Below are 27,692 nucleotides of genomic sequence, written 5' to 3' on the forward strand. Positions count from 1 at the left end.
TTTTTTTTTTTTTTTTTTTTTTTTTTTTTTTAAGGGAGAGATAGAATGATATTTATGTAGACTTGTGTTGCTAAATAGAAAGCATCAACTAAAAATATGAAACATGCTCAGATATTACGATAATTCGATGTGTATAAAAAATTAACCTCTAATTTAACTTTAAAGATAAGTAGTTATGTTGTTGTAATTATCGTAATACATGTGTGCAACAACTACATTTATTTTCTCATATACAAGGAATATATAGAAAATTATTTACAATTTTTTATATTTTTTATATAAGTATACGTAGTACACCATGAACATCGATAGATACGTCTCACGACTTTCACGTGCAAAGTGCGAACGATGGCACATCATGCTAATCTACGCTGACCTTGCATAAGTTGCATTAAATATGTGTCAACGTATCCTGTCTCTACATACATTTAATTTTAATGGTTTTATTATAATAAATTATTATCATCATTCAAAATAACATATGTCGTATAATAACAAAAACTTTTCTTTTAACTGCGGATAATACGTCATTTAGATTTATTTTCTCAAGCTGGAAAGTATTAATATGAAATATTGAAAAGCTCGAAAATTTACTTCGTGACCCTCGAATTACACTTTTCTCTTCTTTTTTTATTATAATACTTATTTGATTTAAATAAAACTGAAGGATAAGTATAACTTATGTTATAAAAGACATATTTTGCAGTAACTTTTCCATTGCTTCTTTTGTCACAAGTACATAAACTGAACGCAATACCAACATATCTCTTGTGTCAACGAAACTCGGTCTCCCCTACATTTAATTTCTTTTATTCTTCGTCTCGTTGCTTCAAAATCCTTGGAAAGGATCAGCCTCGTCCCGGTTTTCCCACGCTCGCGTTATGTTAGTTCGATGCATTTTTCTGGAATTCAGCCTTCTCGGAGAAGGCCTTCGCGCCGGCTTGCACTTCGATGATATCTAACTCGGCCGCGAAATCCGTGGGCTGGCACGCATTACGGCCCACGGTTACACGTGTCGCCAGGCCCCGCGAATAGGATACGATATTCACACTAATCAGAATAATTCGCACGCGAACGCGAGTTTCAGCTGCTATCTAAATCAGGCGAAACGTTATCAGTAGTACTCAGCGAGCAGTTCACCGCACTCTTGGGACACCGCCCTGCGAGAGAACGCGTGTATTAAAATTCAGTGAAAATTCGGCAATATATTACGCTATCAGGGAATATTTCATTAGCCGTGCAGGGACATTTAATCATATCATACACGAGAAACGTGTATATGTACTGAATATATAACTTTCGAATATAAACTACGCGATATTTCATGATGATACATGAAGGTGTTTAATACCTTATTAAATATTATTTTTAAGTTACACGTAACACAAATAGTGATTTAATGGATTATGTTACGATTATTATAAAAAGCATACGAGATTAATTATATAATTTTAATATATTATAATTATCTATTATTTTTATTTACTATTTAATGAATAAGTAGATTAGGTATATATAAATAGATCCAAAAATATTAGATACAAACAACATGAAATAATCCGCTTGTCGAGAACCTCGCTATATTTTATTCTTGAAAAAGGATTATATAGGCCTTTTCCATTATCTTGCTTATTTTGTAAAAGCTTCAGGAGGGGGTGGGAGAGATAATGTACATCGTACGGTATAATATTGAACTGCTCTTGTTCTTACGCAAGCTCGCTCTCTTCGGCCCGAAGGACAAGTACAAAATTGGACGTCCAGCTCGGCTGGAGAACTCGCTCGCGGGTCCAGGCACTCCGGTACGGTAATCCTACCAATCGCAGACGTTCAATGTTTACCGAGTGCCCGCGGACAGGAGGTCGCGCCTCCTCCTCTTCCTCGTGAAGGAGTTAACAGCAGCATCCGAGACGAGATCTCTCGCGATGCGAAACACGTCGGCGAAACACGAAGGTGCACCCGCCGTGGCGCGACACGGCGTGCTCGACGAGTTTCTTCAGGGATCGTGACGCGTTGTCGATTGACCGCGTGGAATAATAAATTCTATTACCATATTTTGTTTTATATATATATAAAGACAAGATGATTCGTGCGACGAGAACGAGGCGATCTGTCCACGCTCATCGCTCGTAGATTCCGAATCTATTATTTCGTCGTGTCGTAAACAGCGTCGCAACTACCAGACCCGTCGTTATCTGTCCTCTTCGTGCCCTCGATTGCCAGTACCCCGTCTTCTTTGAAAGCCATTCAGCTGGCGCAGATATGTTCAAGTTGCATGGTCATTTTTCCCGAAGAGAAAAAAGTGGATACCGAGATAAAGAACGATTTCTTCCACCACCGTTCACGAATCCTTAATATTCCTATCCGAGGTAATCTCTGCATCGAAAAGACGGCAGAAAAAGCTAAATGACACACGCACATCTCCCGTGCTGCTTTAATGACTAGAATATTTTTCAAACGCGTAACCATTTATCGTTAAACGAGGTCGGCCGCCGCTCTTTCCAACAATAAAATTCTATTCTTTCCAGTGTGGTGATAGTCCGCGATACCTTTTTGTGATTAACGAAGGAATAATTAAGCTCGGTGTGCGGCTACAAATCAGTTTCCCCAGCGAAAGATTTGTAAATAAACGTTCTCTCTTGGGATTGTAGGATGGAAAATTGGAATGTAAAAGCAAACACATTTGTTTAGTTAATAATATCAAGAACATATTTTCGCAGAAAAAACAATTTTGCTAAAATATCTAAGAACTTAGCTAGATATAATAAAAAAATAATTTGTTAAAATGTTTTGACATTTTAAAACACAAAATAATTATGGAGAAAATTCAAACATAGTGAACAATTCTGAAAAAAATGTTGACAATTTTTAGAAACCAACTGAGCGTTCTAATTATTTGATAATTCAACAAAATTATATTTTCGGAAAATTGGACGGAAAACTTTTCTGAAAATTTGCACGGAATGCCAGACATCCGGGTTCAAGATATTTTTCGAGGTAATATTTTTCGCAATGAAAAATTAATTACTTTACAGTTTTAATAGATTATTCAATATTATAGATCGATATAAGATGTGTAAACAGCATCACTAATGGTTAAATTGTTAGTCAATTTAACTCGTGATATATTACTGCGGTAGTTTATTAGTCTTGTGTTTCAATTGTCTGAACAAATTTCGGTGCGCAATCGAAAGAATTACATACGTAGTGTATAAATTCATAAGCAATTCATTAGAACTATCCATGATCTAGGTTGCTGTGATATTGTCTCATTTAGTTTGAAATTTAGCGGTCCAATAAGAAAACTGATATATATTTTCTAATCCATATACACATAATTAAGCTAAATTTTTAAATATCTCAGTAAAATCATTCTTTTGTGCAGCTTCACAGAAAGTATACATATATATGATATTGTATTTTATTAAACCGCAGATATAAGACGATTTTATAAATGTCTTATTTCAAGAATTTCAACCGCTCATAATTTTTAGTAAAATGCTCGATTTGTTAGATCGCTGGCATAAATACTTTCGCGTGGAATATGTTGTGAAATTACAAGCGCGTGCGAGCGTGGCAAGAATATCTCAATCTCGCTGAGAAAGTTACCGTTCAAGAACATCGCTCTACGTTTCCTTCAATACAGAATTGACTCGCGGAAGCTAGGAGACCTATCCATTATGCATCAAAGGTTGTTCAGGTGAACACTCTTACTCGATGCTCCAGGTGAAGCAGCTAGCTGTTTGCCCGACGCGTCACGCTCGTAGAGTCCATAGCTTCCAGCTGTGACTCCGCGGAGCGGACAAAGCGTATCACAATTGATCAACGCAATCGAGCTAAATCGTAACATTTCACGCCCGTTTTTCCGTCGCGTTGCGTGCATTACATAAACATACGCACATTTTGCCCGTGTAAGTGGAGATATATGGCCGAGACGGGGCTGTCGGCGGACAGGCGAGAGCTATTGCGTATACGCGCAGGACACGCTGGCGCCGTCTGTGACATTCTCCACTTTCCATCCCTGTGCCCTGTTCCCCTCGGTTCCCCATCACCTACCTTTTCCTACCACTCAGCCTTCTCAGACCACCTCGGAAACGTCGTGCTCGAAAAATCGCAACCTGTAATTATTATGCTCGAGTCGTGACGAAGTAACGTCTCTGTTACTCCGTTGCGGCTGTGTTTCTTCGCGAATCGCGGCTGAAACTGCCGCTTTTACCTCGCCCTAAATTTGGCGATTCGACTAAAAAAGCCAATCCATGAGACATCGCAGACGATATAGGCATAAAAAATGCGACAAGATTGATAAATGTGACAAAAGTTGAGAAATATGTTTTTTTTTTTTTTTTCCTCGTATACTACTTTTACTTACAAAATCATAATAAACTGTAAGAAATATACGTAAATTTGTGATTTACACAAATTTTAAGAATGCATTACACAAATGTACTATGATTGTAGACAAGCGCGTGTAAATCCGAGCGATATACGCGACACTCTAGTGAAAGAAAATATCATACATCTTAATTTTATTGAGGCAAGAACACACGACATCAACCGCTATGGTCACCATCAGTTATCTTATAAATATTCATTCCTCATATCATCAGTTATTCACAACCTTTGTGCGACGCGCATATCCGAAAGCATGTTATCAGAGATTTCTACGTCCCCAAGTGTAATAATGTTCGCGTTCGCGTTGAATAATAAAAGGACGACACGTGTGCAGCGGGGTATGCAAAAAACGTTGCGGCTGCAGACGCGACACGCGACGCGACGCACCAAAATCAGGTTCCGTAGGCGTAACGGTAGGCCGCTGCTCTCGATCTTTCGCGACAACCTGCACCGGCGCGGCGCGGCGGACACGTCGATCGACACGGCCCTATAAATAAGGCCGCTTATTTGCTACAAGATAAATCTCCCGGTAACGATTTGTCACGGTGTGTTGCGCGTGGCTGCACGAAAATCTTTCGCACGACTTTCCGAATCGACAACGTGTCGGTGAAATCGTTTCGTCACTCTTGTCGGGAAGATCTTGCAGACAAGTCTGAATTAACGATGGGGAAATTAATTGATCGACCAAGAGATAAACGCTTGATTAATACATTAATAATTTTTGCTCGAATAATTGTATCGTTTAATGGCTTATTGACTGAAATTTCTAATTTAAGAAATCTGAAGGTAAAAATGTTAAGTTTAATTAAAAGAAAGTACGAACATAAAAATATATCAATTAATATATTGTTACATTTACACGTATTAGGATAGAAAAAATTTTCACTCCGTTAAAAGCTTTTTAAGTATTAAAAACAAGAAGGTAAAAAAAAGTTCTTAGAAATTCGAATATTCTACGTATATTTTTTGGCGCTTGAGAGGATATAACTTTCGCTAGAACTCGTATAAATAAATAGCGATGTCTATCTACCTACATTTAAAACACGTTTAAAATGCATTTAAAAATTAACCCTCTCTTCTACACAATAATATTTTTATTTCCTTCACCCAGCTCAAGTTTGTTTTACTATTCTAGACATTCAAAAATGTAAACAAATTTGTGATAATTTTTAAACATTTTAATTATAATACATTATATATCAAATAGTTTTTTTTTAACAAGATACTTTAAAAAGGAATAATCCGAACTTCGTTCTCCTTTATTTCAGAGAAATTTGAAAGTAAAATTTTGTTTGTAAAAGAGACTCAAAAAAAACTCAAATGGAGAGTTAAATTAACTAATATTAAATACATAAAGAGAGATAATTCAGAAATAAGCGTCGCAGATTCTAGATGAAGCAATTCGTTAAATCCTGAAAGGAAAATACTCGAGAGAACGTTTCTCATCGCAGAGTCGATATACAAACGACAGACAGAGAGAACTGGCGATATGGAAGAGTATCGCGTGCCTCGAACACTTGGAGCAACATCGTAAATACGATACGACTACGCTGGTGGCGATGTATGAAATTCCTAACACCTGCGACCGACTATGGCGAGTAATCTCACGCGCGTAAACCCAAAAACTTTTATTTGCATCGCGCCATACATCCAAGTCGTCGTCGTTCTGTCCGGACAAAACAAACTCACGCCACGAAAATATTTTCTCTCTATATAAGAAATATCCAGGTGAGAAACCACTATGCCATGAGTCGCGATGACACCGCGTGAGACTCGTATATTACATGATTCGTCAACTTCAAGACGAAAAGGCTTGGAAGCTAAATAAATAGAATGTAGAGATTGAAGTATGTCATCATTTAGAAAGTTTGATAGAAATATGAACATAATGTGTATAATAGCAGTAATATATTCGCTACGATTCAAGCGAAAATAAAATATAAGTCTATCATTTTTTCAGATCTCAAATTTCTATAATGCTCAAAATGATATTATATTATATATTATATTTACAAGTAAACTTTAAACTTTTTTTATTTCTAGAAAATTAAAATTTGAAGCTAATTAGTTATTAATTAAAGCTAATTAATTATTAAAATTAAGGGAAACACTATAATAACCTGTTCACAAAAAGCGCATTTTCGCGTATATTTTTTCCGTACCCGACACTTTGCTGGAAACCGCACGAACGCGATTACGAACGTGGGCAACAGTTAATAACTGACATTCTATTAATAGAAAGCGTACGGGGGCGTATTTCCTTTTCCACGGATCGATCGACCGATCGATCGTTCGTTCGTTTATTCGACTCAGGTCCAGCTCTCCAGATATCGCGACACCCGTATGTGCACGCGTATGTAAGATCGTATTTACTTCGCGTGGGTGGACCGCATTTTTCATGACCAGCATCAGTCGTACACAACGTTAACAACACCGATAACGCTAATTTTAGCTCCATTGATCAGCTCAAATGTCATCTTGCTATCTGACCGTGGCAGGTCGGTGATTATCTTAAATTTATGTTCTCTTCTGGTTCTCAGAAATTTTCTTACTCTTTAAAATACTTTTTAACGTTTAAATTTTAAATTAAAATTCGGGATAACATTTCATTTGCACACAGTTATAAATCATATTGTCATACCTTGCATATTATATTTAAAAATAAATAAAAATTTAAAGGAAAAAAAAATCAACGTCCTCAATTAAAGAAAGCACTGCGAGTTTTACGTTCCATCGTTTTTGTTCTCAGGAGTGATCACGTATTAACCACTTAACTTATTGTCAGTCGAGAGATGCAGATAAGCAGTCAAGTCCCGAGGAACCAGTCATCCTTATCGATATTATTGATATCTCGTAACTAAGCTTACAGGCATATGGATTGGCGAACGTGAGATACTTGGAGGCACCAATGTCCGAGAGCGCACTATGTCAATGTTTTCCCTCGCGCGTTTCCTTGGACAAAGCTGTCTATCGAGATAATCGGTAAATGTTCCCGTAACTATTATTATTTCACTAATTGGAGCTTCTACGTAAACTGGTTCTCGATCGCTCGCAAAACAGTAAGAGAGATTACTGGTCGTTTTCCGGTCGTTTTCCGGTCCTATTCTCGGGTCATTCGTCGTTCATTAAAAAGTTGTATTTACAAATATAATTAATAGGTACGTTTTAGGACGCGATTTCATGAGACGAGTAATCGCCTACTTGATATGCACGCCACTCAACGCGTATGTTCCCTTTTTCTCTCGTGTGTTTCCTTTCTTTTTTTCATCGAATATATCGAGCGTTATTTCCTGCTTATAATGAAGTAGTGGTTATCGGCTAGAGAAAGTTCCGCAAAAAAGTTCCCGACCGCCCTGGAAGCGCCATTCGTCTCGCCTTTGCGAGATAGTCTATAATTTGTATATCACATATAAATCGTTCCGAACATAGTTTTGTGCAAGAACGATTCGCGCTAACGCGTTGTAAGTTGTAACGAGCGTGAGCGCGACTGGCGCGGCGCAGGCACGTCTCGCGCCCGCGCTATTCGATCTCACCGTGAGTAAATGAATCGCGCGAAATACGATTTGCCTAACCGAGAGCACGTACTACACTGGCAATGATTTTCAGAAGCAATTTCGTCGTCGTAATTCCCTCTCGCCTCGCTGTAAATCCGATATTCCACACGGCGCGTAATTTAATCAGATATAATAAGCAGTATTGCAAAATCGGGGACGACATCCATCTGCTATTTCTCGATAGTGCCTCGTGTGCTATTTTGTCAACTAAGATTTCAAGGATAAGGGATGAAACGTATAGCATTTCGAGAATGAAAATAGTGAGTGCAAAAAATATTTGTATATGTAGAAAAGATTGTTTAAAAAAACTTGTATTTATAGAAAGTAAACATTGTACAATTAGCAGTTTATTAACAACTAATAAAATAGATTATATATTTCTCTAAACTATTTTATTTAAAGTAGTGTAATAATTAAAATATATTATCTTAATAACGAAAATAAAAAAAACTTATATTATTTAGACACACAAGAAATATATTTATACGTCGAGAAATTTAGCTTCTCTAGTTGTAAGATCATAAATATGATTATTTTCGCAAAGTTCTCTTTTAATGTTACAGCAGAACGTAAATTACTCGTAAGTTTTTTTCTAATTTGATTCTAAAGGGGAAAGCTCTTATAAAATATTAATAAAACCAATCCTATACGTAGAGCAAATAAGCTTTGAAATAATTAGAATGTTCATTACTAATAAATTGCTAATTAGTGTTTATTTTCGACAAATAAGGCTTCCTTTAAAAATCTTCTGTACAAATATTTTTTGTATATCGTATCATTATTTTAATTGCCACACGACAATTTCGATGACTTGCCGAAATTTATCGCGTCCCCGAAATAAACTTAAGGTCATCGAATAGTAAAAAGGTGCGATAATACAGTTAAGTAAGAAGATTGCAAAATTCGTCGCAGCAATTAGTCTTGGCAATTTAAACGGCATTGCGCGATCGGACTTGTAATGCTTACGTGCATGAGTCGGCGATTCGGTTTTTTCGGTGCAGTCCTCGGTTAATGAGCGGCACGTAGGCGAGCGACCGACTTCGTAACGAAGCGCGGCCATTCGCCGACGTAAAGAGCGTCAACGAGAGGCGCGCCGTTATTTTTTTCCTTTAGTTCTTTCGTGAATCACGTTGCAAGACGAGGAGATCAACCGAGCCGGCTCGTCTGGCGCAAGTCGTGAAAATGGATCGGCGCCTCGAGGAGAGACCGCCGTATGTCAGCCAATTTGGCGGGCCGCCAGGACATCTCGCTGGAAACCGCCGCGCCGCGCCGCGCCGCGCGTCGCGAACGAAAGGAGCAAGCGTGTTTATCGTCTTCCACGGGTCTCTAACTGTCTGTGACATCGCCAAAGAGCGTCACGTCGTCGTCCTATAATGCTTTCGTCTCGCGAAATCGTTCACCCCTTCGCCTTTATTTACATTCGCCACATGCTCCGCATTTATTTCCAGTCTTTGTGTGAAAAGATTGAATTGAAAGGTTCCTCAACTCGAGTTCTATGCCTTTAAAGGATATCCGATTTTTCGTGTTTATTGACACGGTTAAAAAACGTATAATACTATTGTAAAATTCAATAATTAAACCTTATCATCGTTTCTAATATTCGCTTTTAAAAGAAAGATAATTATACTCTTATAAAATGTTGATGAAATTGATTCTAAGTGAAGCGCAGATAAGATTTGAAATAATTAGAATATTCTGATCATTGAAAGACGATTGTAAGATTCGATGTTGTTGCTACAAGTTTCAAACTCGTTTAGAACAATCGACTACAGGCTCTATTAGTTTTTGATATGTTAATCTGAAGTGTGAAATCGTGATTATTGCACCAAAATATGATACTTCATGCATGATTGAACTTTTTTTTTCATGAGTGAGAGATAATATATTTATCAAAGCCACTAAAGGTCGAGAATATTTTCTCATTAAATTTTGATCTCGAAACGAAACGCTTTCTAAAACTCGTTATTATCGAAAAGACTATTGGCAAAATAAATACCACTATCAGATTAAGGACTTCATCGTTGTTCCAACATCTGCAATACTCGTAGCAGTTTCGATTTCATCACGAAAGGTTGAATTTCCGCAGCGAGTTCGTTAGCAATTTCTTATTATTATATCGAAACGTGCAATTTCAAGAGCGTGCACTTTACAAATTATTTTGACCTCATTTTTCCAATTTACCTTCAAATAAATTTATCTTTAAATAAAACTAGAGAGAGAGAGATGTCTCTTTATTTAAATATCATTTCTAATACACAGTAAATTTAATTTTGCACAATTTTGGAATTCTATGTACTTCATCAGACTGTATATATACATATTGTTTATATCCAATCAAGATAACCGAAGAGTAACTTTGTACAAATATTCATGTAATTTTTTAAATTAAGTGACGTTAATATAGCAACAGTTGTCCTGGAAACGAGAGGATTAACTTGGTAATTGAAGACAAGCTTGCAGCACGAAAATACATACCGTGCTCCGACAACGACTTGCTGTCGCGCCACGTCGAAAAGCAGCTGAGAATAAGTCGTGACCCCCTCTTGTCGAAACATACTGGTCTCCGCTAAATCTGCAACACATAACGAGACACGAATTATCCAAGTGAGCTCGAAAGCATTGTAGGAAAGTGTTGGAAAGATTTTATTACAAACATCTCAGCTTTACACAAATGTTCTTGAAATTTTTCGATCATATCAAAATCATTAATAGTAAGTATTCCATCTCAGTCTCTTTTTTAAATAAAATATTTTTTTCGGCAAAAATCAAGATATTTATAAGGTGGATAAATTATGAACAACTACAATAGTGCCTGTATAATCATAGACTTTCGATCCTCAACCTGGGAGGTGAGAAACCGGTACGTGGCAGGTGCGAAAAGTCGACGCGAGGTGTCATAATTACCGAATCGAGCGTGTCGAAAGCTACACTTTCTTTTTCTTCTTATATGGTTATCGGTAGCAACACTCATAATTCAACCTAGGACAACACGACCTAGACACGGACGTCGGAATTTTTCTTAAAAGTCCCTCCAAGTATCAGTAAAATTTAGCACCGTTTACGAATTGACAGCACGAAATGTCAATAATTAGACCCGCGCGCAAAGAAGATTATTATTTAATTATTTGTAGATGTTATTAAAAAATGCACATTTACTTAATCCTTCAAGTGGTACCAATTCTACATCTTATAGTAACCTTGTGTAATAAATTTTTAATAATGTACCAAAATAAAAGTTAGTAGAGTGAATGAATATATTACTTTTTCGCGATTATTCCGACTACAATAGCAGAGCTAACGAATGCGTCGCATAAAAGCCGGATAACAGAAGACGTATATTTTTTAAAAAGTAGACATTGTCAAGCACGTGCAAAGAAAAATCTTTGAAACGGGGACCACCCTGCACGACGACAACTGGCAGCTCGTAGAGATTTACCGCGATTCACCTTTATATCATTTTTTTTTTTTTTTCGTTAGTACTGTTCGAGGGGAAGAGGCGATTTTACGTTCGCGATGTCACGCCATAATATTCTATACACGCCTCACAAGCATACACACACTCGCAAGTACGTGCACTATCGAGGCATCACGATCGACTTACAAGACTGCCTCGTAAAGCAGGCTTCGATCTTCATGCTGAAGAGAAGAGAAGTAAAGGGCAAGGTAAAGATATGGAAGATGCTGAGAGAAGGAGGAAGAGCCGCGAAGAACATACCAGGCGTTCTTCCTTTGCTTAACGAACCTAAAGGATTCTACCTCTTGCCAACAGTTTGCTTCCTTGTTTTCTTAGCGTCTTCGTGTCTTCCTTGTCCTCTCTTACGTCTTTAGTTCTCTGTTCACGTTATTTCCGTTTATGCTAGCCACGCCTTACGTGTTTATTTTTGCAAAAATTATTTTACAATCAGCTTTTTGAGATGGATATGTGGAAGTACTTATGTGATATAAAATATGACAGACTTCATGAGAGTTTTTTTATTTCAATTCAGCTACAATTTCTTACGTATTAAATTAGTGTAATTAGTTTTATTTAAAAAAAAAAACTTGTTATTAGTAAAAGAAAAAATTGACGTTTTATTTTGGCAGCTTGAAATTTACTATTTTAAAAATATCTTAAACCAAAAATATAATTCCCAAGATAGATTGATATTAATGCTATATGTTATTTGAGATGTTACAAGTTTGCGCCGTTATTCATTCATCCGTTAAATAAAATAATATTCCCAGTCGATGTTATTTGGCGTTACGGAGCAACGAGTGTTGGGGGATATCAATTGTTGGACGCGCATCATTTACGACGAGTACTGAGGCTTTCAATCTTTCAGAAGCAACTTACACAACCCCCTTGCTAGCTGGCGCAGGTAGTCTTCACTCTACTTTATCAATTTTCCGTCGCGCTCTGGCGGGGATAATACGCTTCAGGACGAAATTGCATCGTTGCGAGAACGGAACGTGGTTGTGTGTCGGCCGCGTTTTACCTTGCACTACCTCTTGAGATATCGCACACTACCTTAAAGTGATCCTGCGCACGTCCCGCCACGCTACCGCGGATGCGGACCACCGGGCCGGCTATGTTAATACGGATAATTGCGTTACGCGAACCCCCCTTTTCTGCCTCCTTCGCCACCGCAATCGCGTACCACGTGTGCGGGCAGGGACGCAATTCGTCATATAATATAATTTCGTTCCACAACAACGTGCGAGTAAAACTACCATGTTTCATTATTATTAATGTGTAAATAAAAAAATTATATTAATATTAAATTAAAATTAAAATTAAATATTTGAAAGTGTTACACACACAATCGATATAAAATTATTATCCATTGCATGAATGTATAAAACGAGAAATATTTCCTTCGAAAAACATATTCGTCTTTTTTTATATGTATGGCGGTAAAATGTCGTGCTGTGAATAAAAGGATGTAGCAGAAAGAGTCACATCTTTAATTGTGAGATTATAAAGAGTTGAATATTAATAAAATTAGCAAAAATGTGTGTATTAAGTACATCTTTACCGAACGTATATGTATATACTTAAAGCCGTTCAAGTAAAAGCAAAAGAAGTGAAAGAAGCTTCATTAATAAGTCGAAACATGGAACGAGGCCGAAGAATGAGATTAACGCACTTGGTCGACTTGGACTTAATAATTACCATTGAATATTCTGCTCCCGGAATACTTTTCTGTGAATAATAATTAAAACTTACGCATCGCTAATGAAGATCGTAAAAACTAATTGCGCCGATCACCACGCCTTATACGATTCATTTAATTCTACCTCCGACGGGCGAATTTAAACGTGCGGCGTTCAATACCTCGTGTCGTACAACATGTGTTGTTCCGAAGAAACCAAGGTGCTAATTCCAGGTCTGCGGAAGATCTCTCGACAGACAGATTACGCGAAAAATATAAGTTATGCAAAATGGCAGGGCTACGGCGATAAATCGGTTGAATCTGATAAGACTCTTGGCGAGATATAAGAACGAGAAGATGCGTGCCTGCACGCACACGCGTTCATGAACTGCACTGCTGTCGGCAAAGAAAAGTCTTTACACATATATGTAGCTTTTACCAAGTGCACCCGTACGCAATTTCGTGCATGCTCGATGCATCTAATTACTCACTCGGTCAGAGATCAAAGACGAGTCACGCGCGTATTAACGTACGTTAGAGTATGCCGACTTCAAAGGATGAGATAATATCGTATCTCTAAGATGCTCGTCTCTCGTACGAGAGGCTGCACGTATCGTACTCTACTTTAAGTTTGTCTGTGTCTTCTTACTTGCTGTCGACATTCTGTACGTATTTCCGTAGCATGGCAGTCCAAATAAATCCGTCTGTTTCATATTTAAATCGAATCGAATCCATATGAGATCGAGCACTTTAGCGACGAACTTGGGTGGTCGGTGCAGAGAACCTCAACAACTTGAGAAACGAGTGCATAACTGTTAAAATATCCAGTGAGGTTCGCTGATTTGAAGAATGTTAATTTTAATTGGTCTTTTCGCAAGTCTTTATCGGTATGTGATCTCTTAATTGCGCTTGCAGTCACTCGCTCGCTCGGTTGTCTGTCTGTCTGGCCGTCTAAGCTGTTATTTGGCTCCGATACACGGCTTGCGTCAACTGATCTTTTCATAAAACGTGATGATGCACAGCCCCGGACAAATCGATTACGCTTGCCGCGTAATGACCCGAGAAGATTAGATAAAGGAAGAAGACTCGTGAGAGCAACAATGTAAAGCGCACGCTATTTTTGATATTCTACAATGAAAATAGCATACGATGAATATTATTAGCATTTCCTATCTATGGAATGTCACGTATCTATTTCTCCTCATGAGCTATTGCGAGCTAAAAAAAGATGTTCCGATTAAATAGAAAATAGACGGAAATTTTATCACGAAATGCTTCAGGATATTTTAAGAAAATATAGTACAGATAATTAATTAATAATGCTTTTCTATTTATTATATTCACAATATACAGGGTGTCCCATTTTAAATGATCCAGTCAAATATCTCAAAAACTAAACCCAATAGACAAAAATGTTTCAGACAAAAGTTTTTTAACTCGAAGGGGGACATAAGATGGTGCCATCGATTTGACCTTGGATAGTCCTCTGAAGATCACGTGAAGATCACCTTTAATTTTTTAAATGGAACCCCTTATTTCTCATTGCACATTCTTACAGCTCATCTCGAGAGCTTTCCAAAACACTATAATTAAGTTACTATTTTTAATTGGCCAAATTTCAGGATCATATAGAGAATCGATAAACTATATATAAAGAGAAAAAAATCTTTTCCAAATCCTAGATAACATATATTTATGTTGTATAAGATATCTAAAAGACGTCTTTTAGATGTCTTGTATCGAAATGATGGCTTTTTGATATCTTATGCAACATGCATGTTATCTGGGATATGCTTGTTTTCCTTCGTTTTAAAAAATCGCAAAAAAGACAAAACGTAATTTTCGGAATAGTATTATTCCAAAGTGAAATATTGTTTTTGTGTATGACTACGAGTAATAAATACGTACAAAAATGAAAACTATTATTATACATTTTATTTTTTTGTGATTTTTTTCTAAAATGAAAAAAAAAACGAGCATATTTCTAAAAAAACTTTTTTTCTTAGTTTATCGATTCCCTACACCTCCTACACATTCCCGAAGTTTGATCAGTTAAATTCGAAGCACCTTTTGTATATGTGTATTAAATACGTAATATTTCGCGATCAACTTTACGAGTAGATGACTTTTATGGGATGATGCTAACAATGATGCATTTAAATTTCTACGTCCAATTATTTTTCCAATTAGTAAGGTTGACTAAAGCGGTTTCTATAATAAGATTTTAAAGCGTATATAATTTAAGTGAATGTGAGGAGAATAATCGACTATAATTGGTCAATTTCCTACTACTTAAAACTTAAAAAGCTTAAGTTTTACGCCTTAAAATTTCATTATAGATGCCACTTAACTTGCATTTCGAAAGCCTAATATAACACTTTACAGTTAAACAATTAACTAAATTTTTAGGTTAATTAAAAATAAACGTTAAAAAGACGCACATTATGTTCGTTATTGCAAACCTCACTATTTTTATAGCGATAAAACTATCACTGAAGCAACTAGAATAATTTGTGAGATTTATGGAGACAATAAAACATGCCAAGATTGGTTTAAAAGATTTGAAAGTGATGACATGCATCAACAATAAATCGTGTTGCGAAGTATTCTTTTGCTGCGTCATCCGTATGTTGGCTGCGAAAAATGACAAAAAAATAACAGATTTAAACGACAAATATTTTGACTGAAATGTTTGTATCGTTTTTACATATTATATAATAAGAGATATATTTTCGAAACAAAATCACACGGAGACTTATTTATACGTCCAATGATCAAACATAGATGTATGTAGAAAATGTGACGTGTCTTAGATTAGATATAAGGCTAAGTACAAAAGATGTTGTAATTAATGTTAAAATATACAAAATAAAGCTTTGCGCATAAAGCGGTACGATTAAAAGCATTTCCTTACAAATCCCATTAGTTTCAATGAATTCTCTTAAATAGGATTGTATGCATATCGGGATCCCCGCCGAAAGCTTAACAAAATTTATGATACCAGCAGGATTATAACACACGCCAGTCATACACCGGTCCGTCGGATCCCCTTTTTGCAAGGGACAATTTGGCTGGCACGGATGGATCGCGAAGGAGATAGCTCCTTTGTAATAAATCTTGTAATTAATCTTCTTAAATGAGATCCTGAAGATCATATACTGTATTTGGGAGCTTTGCGAAAATATAGAGCGCTTTAGACAGTATTAATAGCCGAACGTGCGCCAATCCATCGATTTTCACCTTTATGTAGAACAATCTGAACGCAGACGATGTAAATGGATCGTTGCATCGTAAAGAATCTTCGGCTACATTCTTTTACAGTTTCGACAATATTCGCTAAAAGAAAAACCGATTTTTTGCAACGGGGTATTTCATTCCCTAAAACTGTAACTCTGCACGAACAAAAAATAGTTTTATGTTACGGACAAATTGTACTCGTACACAACGCTTCAGAATTTCATGAATTTTTAGGTTACTTTGTTAGTTTTCAGTTAAACCATTCATTATACTTTTCAGTTACTTTTGCGATTACCTTATAACCACAATCTTCCGTTACACGTTACTTAGGTTCATTATGAAATTTTTAAAAGTGTATAATAGACTTTGGATTTTAATTTAGAATTAAATTATATTATAAATTTTTCAAGATTTTGACAGTTTGTGATAGTTTTATGGGAGTACAAATTATTTCGATCCAAAAGATGATCGCCTCCAAAGACAACTCATTTTTCGAGATGGAATTCGAAAATTACCCGCGAGAGATGGGAAAAAGTAGTAGCCAGCAATGGACAATACTTTAATTAATCTGTTCATTCATTTTGTTTTGAAATAAGTGCATTTTTGAACACAAAAACGGACCGAACTAATTTGTACACCAAATATTACAAAATAAACATAGGTTATCAAATAATTTTTTTGGTAAGCTGGTAGTAACACTGACGTATTTTATATGCTCGTACATAGCTCTTTATAGCGTCTAGTAGTGTAACACTGTCACAGTTGAAATCCTGGTAAAAAAAGTTGACAGAGAATAATAAAAAAATTCTATCGTATGGAATTTGATTGGTGAATCTATCAGAAACAGTGTATCCGATTTCTAGTAAGTTGAAATCGTATTCCTTTTATCGTGACTACACTTTATGTCATCTGTGTACCTTGTTGAAAACAGTTATATTCTGTTAAACACGGCCATCATCGCGCGAGGATTATCAAATCGCCACACGTTGCGAGCACAATGCCGTGCGTTTCCCCATTGTCCACGTGCGGCGACCGTTTAGCCGCACTTGGTTACAGCCACGTGGGTGGCTCGACTTTGTTCGGCGATAATCCGCGTCGATTTTCCCCTTCAGCCCTTCCTCCGTTGTCGGTCTTTTTTCTTCTCGAATATCCGCGAAATTGTTCTCTGCAAATAAGGATGCGTCAATAATCTGGTCTTACCCGGTCTTGCATAATATGTACTTTCGCGTGTGCAACTGTACGTCTCGAGCTCTCCTTTCGTCTTTCTTCGCCGTCAGTCGCCTCTTCTCTTCGCGGAATCTTTTTTTTTTTGTCCCTCGTGTTCACGCCGATGGAGAAATACGTGGGTGGTTCACGGGAACCGATAATTTTCGAAATTGGCCGCGGGGAAGCAGCGAAATGTGAAATCGCATGTGAGTCGTCGTAGCCGTAAGCTCGACCATACGGGCGATTTTGTGAGCAAAACGTGTCATGGCGGAAAAAAGGAGCGAAAAGAGAAAAAAGAAGACAAGGGAGAGAGAAAAAGAGAGTGATAGAAGAGAAAAGTTCCCAAGTTTTACTTTCTATCAGGAGCAAGAGGAAATATTTTTCTCGTTAAAAAATCTCTCTTAATAGCAATGCGGCTGTAATCACGATGTCGATATGAAAATTCTATGCAAACGAACGATCGCAAAGTCTGGCGTGTATGTCGGCTGCACGTAACGCCGCGTACACTCCATTTAGCTGCGAACGAGCTGCGAGCGCTTTTACGATCATCTGTAATAAATTAGATGATTAACGAAGCGAGGTGCTGAAATTTACGATCGCCGGTCACACTCGTAAAAATCGGCCGATATCGCCCCACCATCGTCACCGTCGCTGGATCCCGAGAATCCAGCAAAATCGCCATCGGCTGTAATCCGTCGATTCAGATCTATCCGATTTACCTTGCCTAACTATGAGGTGGATACGCGTACCTCTGTGCTTACTATACTTATGTAAGTTCTAATTATCGAGGCGCGATATTATGCGCTGATGCTACACGGCAGCACAAGTGTAGGCGACCAACAAAAAGACGCGTTTCTCAAAGGAAAGGCATGGTATACGCTGATATATGTGTCTTGCACTTATCTCTACCGCGAGAGATAAACGTCTGCCTTAATCGCGCGTAGATAAGACGCGACAGTATTTACTTGAGCGTTAGCTCTTTACGCGTCTTTTCGTTTACAACGCTATATCTTTTCACGAAAGACTCGTCTCGTTGTGTCTTATCACCGTTTCTCAAAAGAATGACGAATTACTGACCGCGCACGCTGCGAGTTAATGTCGGTGCTGTACGGAGTAGAGCTCTGCCATGTAACGAATCTTTGTTTTCTAAATTAAATTTTATGTTTTGTAAAATTATAACGTTAAACGAATCCGTTTGAGTACCTTCTGCAACCATCCAATGTGCATTTTATTTCATACAAATCCCTCAGGGAATGTCATCATTGATTTTCTCAATTTTTGATTTTCTCAATTTTTTCTTAATTTTTTAAACTGTTTATGTCAAAATATAAAAAAATATGTTATTATTTTTAGCTTAAATTAAATCTTTCAATTAAAAAGTTTTATTTTAATTAAATTAAATTGATATCCGCTCAAATAAACTTCAAATTAAACTTGATATACCTCCCAGGTCAAAAACTAATTGAGCTATACTAGTTGTTAGAAATATATACATATAAATTTATTACTAATAATTACATCGGTATATACGGAAAAGTTTCGACTTCACAGAGTCCTCAACAATCGCAACCGAATTCTTAAAAATTAATTAATTTTTAAGAATTCGGTTGCGATTGTTGAGGACTCTGTGAAGTCGAAACTTTTCCGTATATACCGATGTAATTATTAATAATAAATTTATATATATTTCTAACAACTAGTATAGCTCAATTAGTTTTTGACCTGGGAGGTATATCAAGTTTAATTTATTTTAATTTTATACAAATAACATACGTTTTAAAATAGTATTTTTTGAGGATAAATCTCTACATCCGATTTTTTAAAGTTTGATACATAGAACACCAAAATAATAATAGTTAAAAAGCAGTAGGTACATATTAATTCGATATTTAATTTTTAAGAAATACTGCTTTAAATATGTATAAAATATAAAGTATTCGTGTAAAATAAATTGAAAGATTCAATTTAAACTAAAATTAATGAGAGATTTCTTCACACTTCAATATAAGAAACAACTAACTGTAAAAAATTTCAGAAAAATTACCGTCTATCGGTTTATTTGTTAAAACCTTGCGTTGCGGCATTCACTAAAAATATGGTGAATATTCAGGACAATAAGAGATACATCACAGCCTATAATGCTCCGAAAAATTCCATTTGCGGGCCTGAAATTTTCTCTACGCGCCACGTGTACATGCGAAGTGTACATTTCGCTACATCCAATATCCGGGATAATCGTATCACGTCTGAATTTCCCGTCCATCCAATATGACTCAATCTCCGGCAGTCAGGAAAGCGAATTGTAAGATCACCCTCGCAGAGAGAGAGAGAGAGAGAGAGAGAAAGCGCCTTCTGAACGTGCCAGCAGATACTTTCTAAACGATCGCTTCCGCATATTCAAGGAGTGGTCCAATAAAATCATCCTTAAACGATAATTTTTTTCAGTATCTTTCTTTATTCCATACATAAATAATCTCGTCACGTCTTCCACAAAATAATCTTCCAAAAGATTACATTGTAAATTTTGCCCTAATAAATCTTTATCTTCTACATGACATATCAAAATCGACATCTAACGATTTATTATTTTTGTTAAACGACATACTAATCCCTTGTATTAAGAAAACTTCTATTTCCAAATTTAATATATAAATATAAAATATAAAACTATATTTTATTTCTAATAATAATAATGTAACGAATGTTCCTATTGCTTTTTCTTTTGTTTCACCTTCAAAGTTATTTTAACATAGAAAAAAATAGTAATTTTTGTAAATCCTGAAAATTATATACTTTTAGAGTATCCTTCAGTAAAAATGTTAAACTTTTTATCTTAAATCGTTATTATTTTAAATAATTACAAATATCCCTTTGCTTTGACATTTAGAATACTATAAATTTAAATAGATTACTGCACGTAATAAAGTACATCTACAATATTTGTTCATTTATTAGCTTTAGAATTTTATAATTGCTTTGAAGATATATTTATATATTTTTTAATAAAAATTTATTTATTAGAGATTTATAAAGGAAAGCGTAAACATCGAACGAAAGATACAGATGCTTGGTCGCTTCTAATCCTGTTGAGATTATTCTCGTGGTGGTTTATTAATCCGATTCTTGCTGGAGACGGCTCAAGGTTGCGTCACGTTTGCTAAAAGTGCGAATAACACGTGTAGGAAACGCGCCCGTTATCCTCCTTTATTATCCTTCTCTTTTCTAAAGCGTGAATTATACCAGTCGGTCTCGCCTGTGATGTGGTATTCACCATCGGACATTTAGTCCTTCAACTATCTAAACCTTCTTGAGATTCTAAACGATGAACGAAGAACCTATTGATTTTTTTGTATAGCGAAATTGAGTGCCGCGTTGAGACGTAGATAATCCGCGTTTTGAAAAGTCGTAAAAGTAAAAGATGCTTATTGCATTAGAAATAGTCGAGTTATTAGCTGCACATGAAGTCTTTAAAGACTCGATCCTAATCTCGTGTTTATTATACGTATAAAATACAAATCTAGTATATAAATCAGATCAATTATAGGTTCATAAAAGTTTGTGTATGTTCTGTGTTTAGTGACTAACTAATGACTTCTTATCTTGTATAATCCTCGCTGCTATGTTCTTTCCATTTCCTGATTCCATGACGAAGAAGAAAAGATACATTCCTTCATCTTCTTTTCCTATTCTTATACCGTTACTTCGTTTAAGCAAGCAAATTCTCTCTCTAAGAATATTTTCTTCCTAATATTCTCTTTTTAAGCACATTCTTTCGAATTTTTAAATATTTAAGAAATTTAGATAAGCACAGATATCAATATATTAGTATAAGTTTAACTTTGCCTACCAGCGTTTAACAAATTTTTATTGAATCCATTATTATTATACTCGCAAGCAATTACACATGCTCTTATATACGTAACCCTCTGATCTAAGAACGTTAAATTTTATTCTAATAACGTTAAATTATAAAAGTAATGGATATATAAAGTCATCAAATTTTTATTTTTAAAAATGTTCATTTAATCAGTATCTTCCAATACCTAGAAATTTGTAAAATTTACAACTTTAATATTTTATTCTAATAACTGATAATTTATATAATTTCAAAAATTTATTTAACATTAATAATAACCCGATTAAAATAAAAAAAATATGTATGTTCATTTGCTTGTTTATTTATTCATATTATCATATGTTATTAAATTTAACAAATTTGTTAGGCTCGTTATCCTTCTTATGCTATCATTAATTTTTATTATTTATCGTTTTATTTTAAATATTATTTATCATTTATTTAATCGTTAAAAATATTTTGTAAATGTTATAAAAATATTTTACAAGGATTTCAAGAAAATGTTTATAAAACGTTTTCATAAACGTTTTTAAATGTTCTTAAAATCGTTTGAAAAACATTTCTAAAATTGAAAGCGTTTTTAGAAATACTTGGAAAATGTTATTTAAATGATTTTAGAAACGTTTAAAAAACATATTTTAAAACATTTTATAAAACGTTTTCAAAAACTAAGAAAGTCTCCAAAGCATACAAATAATTTCTCATATAAAGTATTTATTATGCAAAAGGGCAAGCGAACTCTATGTCAATGCGAAACTCATTAATTTTTACTTTACATACATATATTTCCAAACATTTCAGTTCTCACGGAGCCATCCTTAGTGGACAAACAACTTACAAATTCATATAATCTTCTTTAATCATAGGTTGTAAATTGGGAAACATGTTCTGAAATTAAACACATATTACATTTCTGGATACATGCAGCTTAATTATTTTATATTATACCATATTAAATGTTAATATATTTCATGGAACCAGTCTTTATTTATAAAATAGTCATGTTAAAAGTCTCTCCCCCCCCCCTCTCTCTCTCTCTCTCTCTCTCTCTCTCTCTCTTCGTAATAACGTAATTTATTCGTTCCCTTCTAAATAATCTTATCCTAAAATTTCGTGTATGTGCAAAATTATGCACTACAAGCAATCTATAATACATAGTAAAAATAGTATTGAATTCTTCAAATTTAATTACTGAAAATATATGTTATATCCTAATATCAAAAAAATATTTCCGAAAGTTATAGAACAAATATATGTACTCGAGAAAATTGTAAGAACAAAATCAGATTACAATTATTTTTAATTGATTAATTGAAAGAGAAACAATCTACTATTAAAAAATAAAATCAAACTTACGTATAATTTTTCGTATTTTTCTCGTAAATATACATTTGCCTCCATTTTTTCTGCATAATATCTTGATTGTCATGACACATCTCATAATACACATATATCATAATGATACATATATCATTTCTTTGTACTCTTAATTAGTTCAGCCGTCATTTATTATCATCATTTTTTATCCCGCTATCTAACTTGATAGATTCAAATTTATAAAGTGGTACTTTTAGTGTAGATATTTGCATACTATAGGTATACGCAGAATAGGGAGGCATCGAGTGGCTCACCGCTCGGTGCGATTGACTCTGTATAGATCCGAGTTCAATCCCACCTGCGCCCACACGCGATTTTTCGCGTGTAAGGAGCTGAAAAATTGCTCCATCTGGTGATTAAATAGATCTAGAATCACCAGAGCCGTTTAGATCCGGCGTTAAACTTTCCTCTATATGAAAGGTTATACCGAAGAAAGCAACGGGAAACCACTTCGGTTTATTTAATTCTCAGGATATCACTATGGCGAGGAAATCATGGCCAAAGTGATTACCAACGTCCGGAGGGCCGGATAAGGCACATGAAAAAGAAGATAGGTATACGCAAACTTTTCAATAGATTAATCAATGAAAATGTTACTACTTCCTTCATCTGCTTTTCTGCTTTTTCGTCAAACTGCAATTTTCTGTTTTAATTCTACGTTTTCTGTCTAAGGCCTATTATACAATACGCTCTGTATATGTCGGTGTCGTGAGCCATAAGAATGGACCTCTCACAGTTGAGTATTCTCCTCACATTCAATTGCGATTGATCGATTCTTACGAAGTACGGCTCACGATGCCGACATACGGTGTATTGTATAACAGGCCTAACGGGCTGTCATTCGTAGAGAAACTGTCGGATAGTAAAGCAGTAACCATAAGATACGTAAGACTTTAGATTCTATTCCTTCATTCTGTCGCATAAACATAGAAGTATTCACATGTTATAATATTTTGTGTAAAAATAGAATATCACCGAAAAGAAAATTTTTATTCTCTTTTGATATTCTATTCTCACACAAAATATTATAACATGTCGCATTTGATCGATGGAACATCTTCCCAAGATGTTTCTCAGTGTCCTTCCAAATAACTGGTTTTTTACAGTTGATTCAGTTTATAGCAATACCTTCCATATTGCTTACATCATAAAACTTTGAATTATTATCTTTCAGACAATTGAGTCTAATTTGTATATCTTTTAACATTATAGACGAATCATACAAAATGAATGATGGATCATTTAGAGTATCTTTCTTTATCCTTCTATGTATTACTCTGAATAATGGATTCCAACGTTTCGGCTGATGCTGCAGATTCAACAATGTCGATCGAACAGCTTTCATTATTGATTGGAGAGCTTTGCTTTGCATCTCTTCTTTCTCATTTATACCGTTCTTTATTTCTAGGGCTTCTCGACGCGGCGCATTTCAGATATTCTTCCCGCATCGCTTTCCTCGACGGACATCTCGTGCAGCCTTCGAGATTGCCCGATATCGCGATCTGCGATTCAGAAGCGGCAAGGCCGTTCTGGGGACCTGGGCACATCGTAGAATCACATCGGTACATTAGACCTCGTCGTCCCTCGATTGCTTGCCTCAACCGCGCTCCTTTTCTCGACGCATTTGCACAAGTATACATATGAACAAGAAGTACAAGAGAAAAGAGAAGCGGAGGGGACACCCTTATACGTTCGCGATAGTCACGAAGCCGCTCATGTATCAGCCCCGTTCTTATATTTCTTCTTCTCGTCCTTCTTCTTCGTCTTCTTTTCGCGAAGAGTTGATTCCGCAAGAGCGATTCCACACATTTCCACGTACCGATGTACGCGATGTACGCGATGTACGCGTGTATGTGTGCGTCTACAAGGAAAGATACACACGTTCGTCGAAGGGACCTACGCTTTTATAAGCGAATAAGTGTGGGATCGGTGAGGGAGAGCCCCAGTTAGCATAACCTGATCTCGAAGGCCCCTCCGGTATCTTTCGTCCCGTTCCTCTTCTTCGACTTCTCTCCTATTCCGTTCGTCCTACGACCTGAGCAAAGAGAGATAATGGAAGACAGAATACGAAGGGAGGGGGATCAGACGCAAGAGATTGATGGTCGGGTAATGGAGCTACTATTCGCTCATTTTTGCAAAAAGAATCAAACGAGGTACGGGCGAAAGAAACGGGTTAGAGAAACGGTCCATCGGTAGTCGGCCTCCACACGACGGTGTTCTGAATTAACGAGTCCTTGGCTATGCTCGCATAATTGCGAAAAGAAAAAAAACGTACTGCGTGAAGTGTGCGTGCCACGTAAATGGCTCGTTTCCGGTATTTCGTACAAAGCGAGTGGTGTTATAAACTAAATAAATATAGTTTACGTGCGTTTTCTTATCCATAACAGGAAGAAGTTTATAATTAACAATTACGTTATTATCTAAAACAACTAGTTATAATTTAATTATCCCTTAGAATCGTTTTTGTGTCTTTTTTCTCAAAAAACCCTATAGCATTAAGAAATTATAATATTATAGAATTAAAAGTAAAAATTATCACCTACTCTTATTTTTTTGTTTAAAAAATACAGTTAGAAAATTATATCTTTAAACTAATGATTAACATAAATTTGTTGGTATATATAGTTTAAATCTATAATATACATAAATAATACTAGTTTATAAAGGAATTTGTAATAACTCAGACCTTACATCCAATTTACTTTGCAATCCTGAACCATCATCTTTCTTGCGTGTGACGCGAAGCACACCATAAACAGGAATGTCGTTTATGTCGCATTTCACATGATTTTCGCAACTTTTCTTCCTTCAAGGAGAGGCTGGACGTCTAGTCGACATTTTTCCACGCAACTGCGAAAGTAATGAGGCACTGTCGAAGCAAAAACAGAGTCCTCGCCGACTTTACGTTCGGAATCGTCGATTGACGATCTTCGATCTGTGAGGAAACGACAGGGTCTTATTGTACACCAGACCACAGATGAAAATGCCGTCCGGTTTCTCGGAACGTGAGTGCGGTGGCATTACCGGGGATAAGAAGAGGCAGCGACAGCGACGACGATGACTGCAATAACTGCAACTACGATGGCGAGCTCGTGAAAGAAAAGAGGAGAGGAGATCGAGAATGAGGATGACGACAAGGACGTGAAGAGAAGGCAGGAAGGGGAAAACAAGAAAGGGGATAGAGAGACGACGCAACGAGAAAAAGCGGAAAGCCGATGAACGCAGAGAACTCGTCCGCGGAATAGCGAGTTAGATAAGAAGTATGTACGTGGAGTAACGCGCTCTCGTCGATCGCGGGGATCATTGACCGATTCTTCGTAATTCTGCGATCATAGAATCAAACTAAATTCCAGCGCGCAATACCTTTCGCGACACTTTAAAGAAAGAAACGAAATTCCCTCCTCCCCTCTCTCTCTCTCTCTCTCTCTCTCTCATATCAATATCCCTTCCATTTTACACTTGCTTGTAGAATATATGAGAGAATCTATAATGGTTGTATGTCTATGTAAAGTTTAATATTTCAGTTATCGGATCAACGGTGATGATCTAGTGATAACCGTATCATGTGACAGGATTATCATTGACACACTGATAGAGATACCATTAACCATCACACGTTGATTTGACAGCTGATGTATTAAATTTGAACATAGACATACAATTGTACTGCATTTGATTACAATACGATTCAATAATTTCAACCACTATCTCTCCGGCTACTTATAATGACAACTTATTAATTGCCACTATGTACATCAAACTTAATAAAATTTAAGATTGTACTCAAAAGAACTTTGAAAGAATTAAAGAGAAGGATCACGAAAAATGTTTTTTCTATTTGTATAACGGTGTTGGCCCTCTTATTGGCATTATCTCATTATATTTTTTATTCAAGATCGTTCTGAATTAAGAACGGACTATACGAATACCTGCCTTAGAAAGTACGATACAAACGCTTCCTTGGAAGATCCAAGTTAATAGATGCAACTTCGTGAAAGATGAGTCGTCATTAATTTCATTCATCGTTACGCCGCTCCTCGTTTCCTCGATCGAGGATCCGCATCTTCGATGGAAGGTCGCGTCGGTGATAGAGGCGCATCACGGCGAATTTATAATATGTATACGTGGCTGAACAAAACGTACCTCCCAGGACGAAGACGAGGCATATATACATATTCGCATATTCATAAAGCAAGCCCCGCCGCGATCACGATCATTGTGCCGCGATATCTTTGCGACGTCTCGGCGAATTGCATTGCAAGATCTCACTCGCGGGATCGTAATTACGGGCGAAATCAGCCACCACCTCCTCTCTCTGTTTCTTTCCTCCCCATCTCTTTCACCCCGGTTATTCTTTCTTTTACTCTTCTTTTCCTTTCCTCGTTCTTTATACGTGCCGCTACGCATTGCGTGTGTACTTTGTGTACGCGCGCGATACTTAGCAGCCGCGCGTTCTCTTTCTCTCCTCCTTCCTTCATTCTGTGGATATGCGTGACGCTAATGGACGCCTTTCACGGATCCTGCCGGTCACCCGCGATCGCGGTTCACGAGAAATTATTTCTCGCTGTGCTGTGATCTTTTCACAAACGACGCGCAGCGGGTAAAGTCTCTTCCCGCGCGGCAGTGCAGCGTAGAGAATTTCTGCAAGACGACGTGGGAAAGGCGCCGTTCCTTACTGCTGTGGATTAATGCGGATCGCCTTCCTCCTCGCACGATCTACATTAATCCACCCGCAGCATGCCCATAAACACTTTTCAGTGTTTGCTTATCCTCGGTAAGTAAAGATATGCATTGGTACATTATACTGCGAAATATTCATCGCAAATTTACAAGGTAATCGTATGCAGATATCATCAGTTTTATCATTCGGAAAATATATACGTAAATTGTCATAAATATTGCTCGAAGCGGAATTTAATGAATGGGATTGCGACACATCAC

The 27,692-nt window shown here is 36.4% G+C and overlaps 1 protein-coding gene across 1 annotated transcript in view; it reads right to left on the bottom strand.

Moving 5' to 3' along the window:
• Window positions 1–27,692, bottom strand: part of Sema5c (Semaphorin 5c) — a 112,305-nt gene that overhangs the window by 18,976 nt on the left and 65,637 nt on the right. Inside the window, exon 3 of the mRNA XM_018543288.1 lies at window positions 10,419–10,515. Coding sequence (XP_018398790.1) covers window positions 10,419–10,515 — 97 coding nt within the window. The remainder of the gene's footprint in view (window positions 1–10,418; window positions 10,516–27,692) is intronic.

Source organism: Cyphomyrmex costatus, unplaced genomic scaffold, assembly GCF_001594065.2.
Source record: "Cyphomyrmex costatus isolate MS0001 unplaced genomic scaffold, Ccosl1.0 scaffold365, whole genome shotgun sequence".
NCBI classification, from domain to species: Eukaryota; Metazoa; Arthropoda; class Insecta; order Hymenoptera; family Formicidae; genus Cyphomyrmex; species Cyphomyrmex costatus.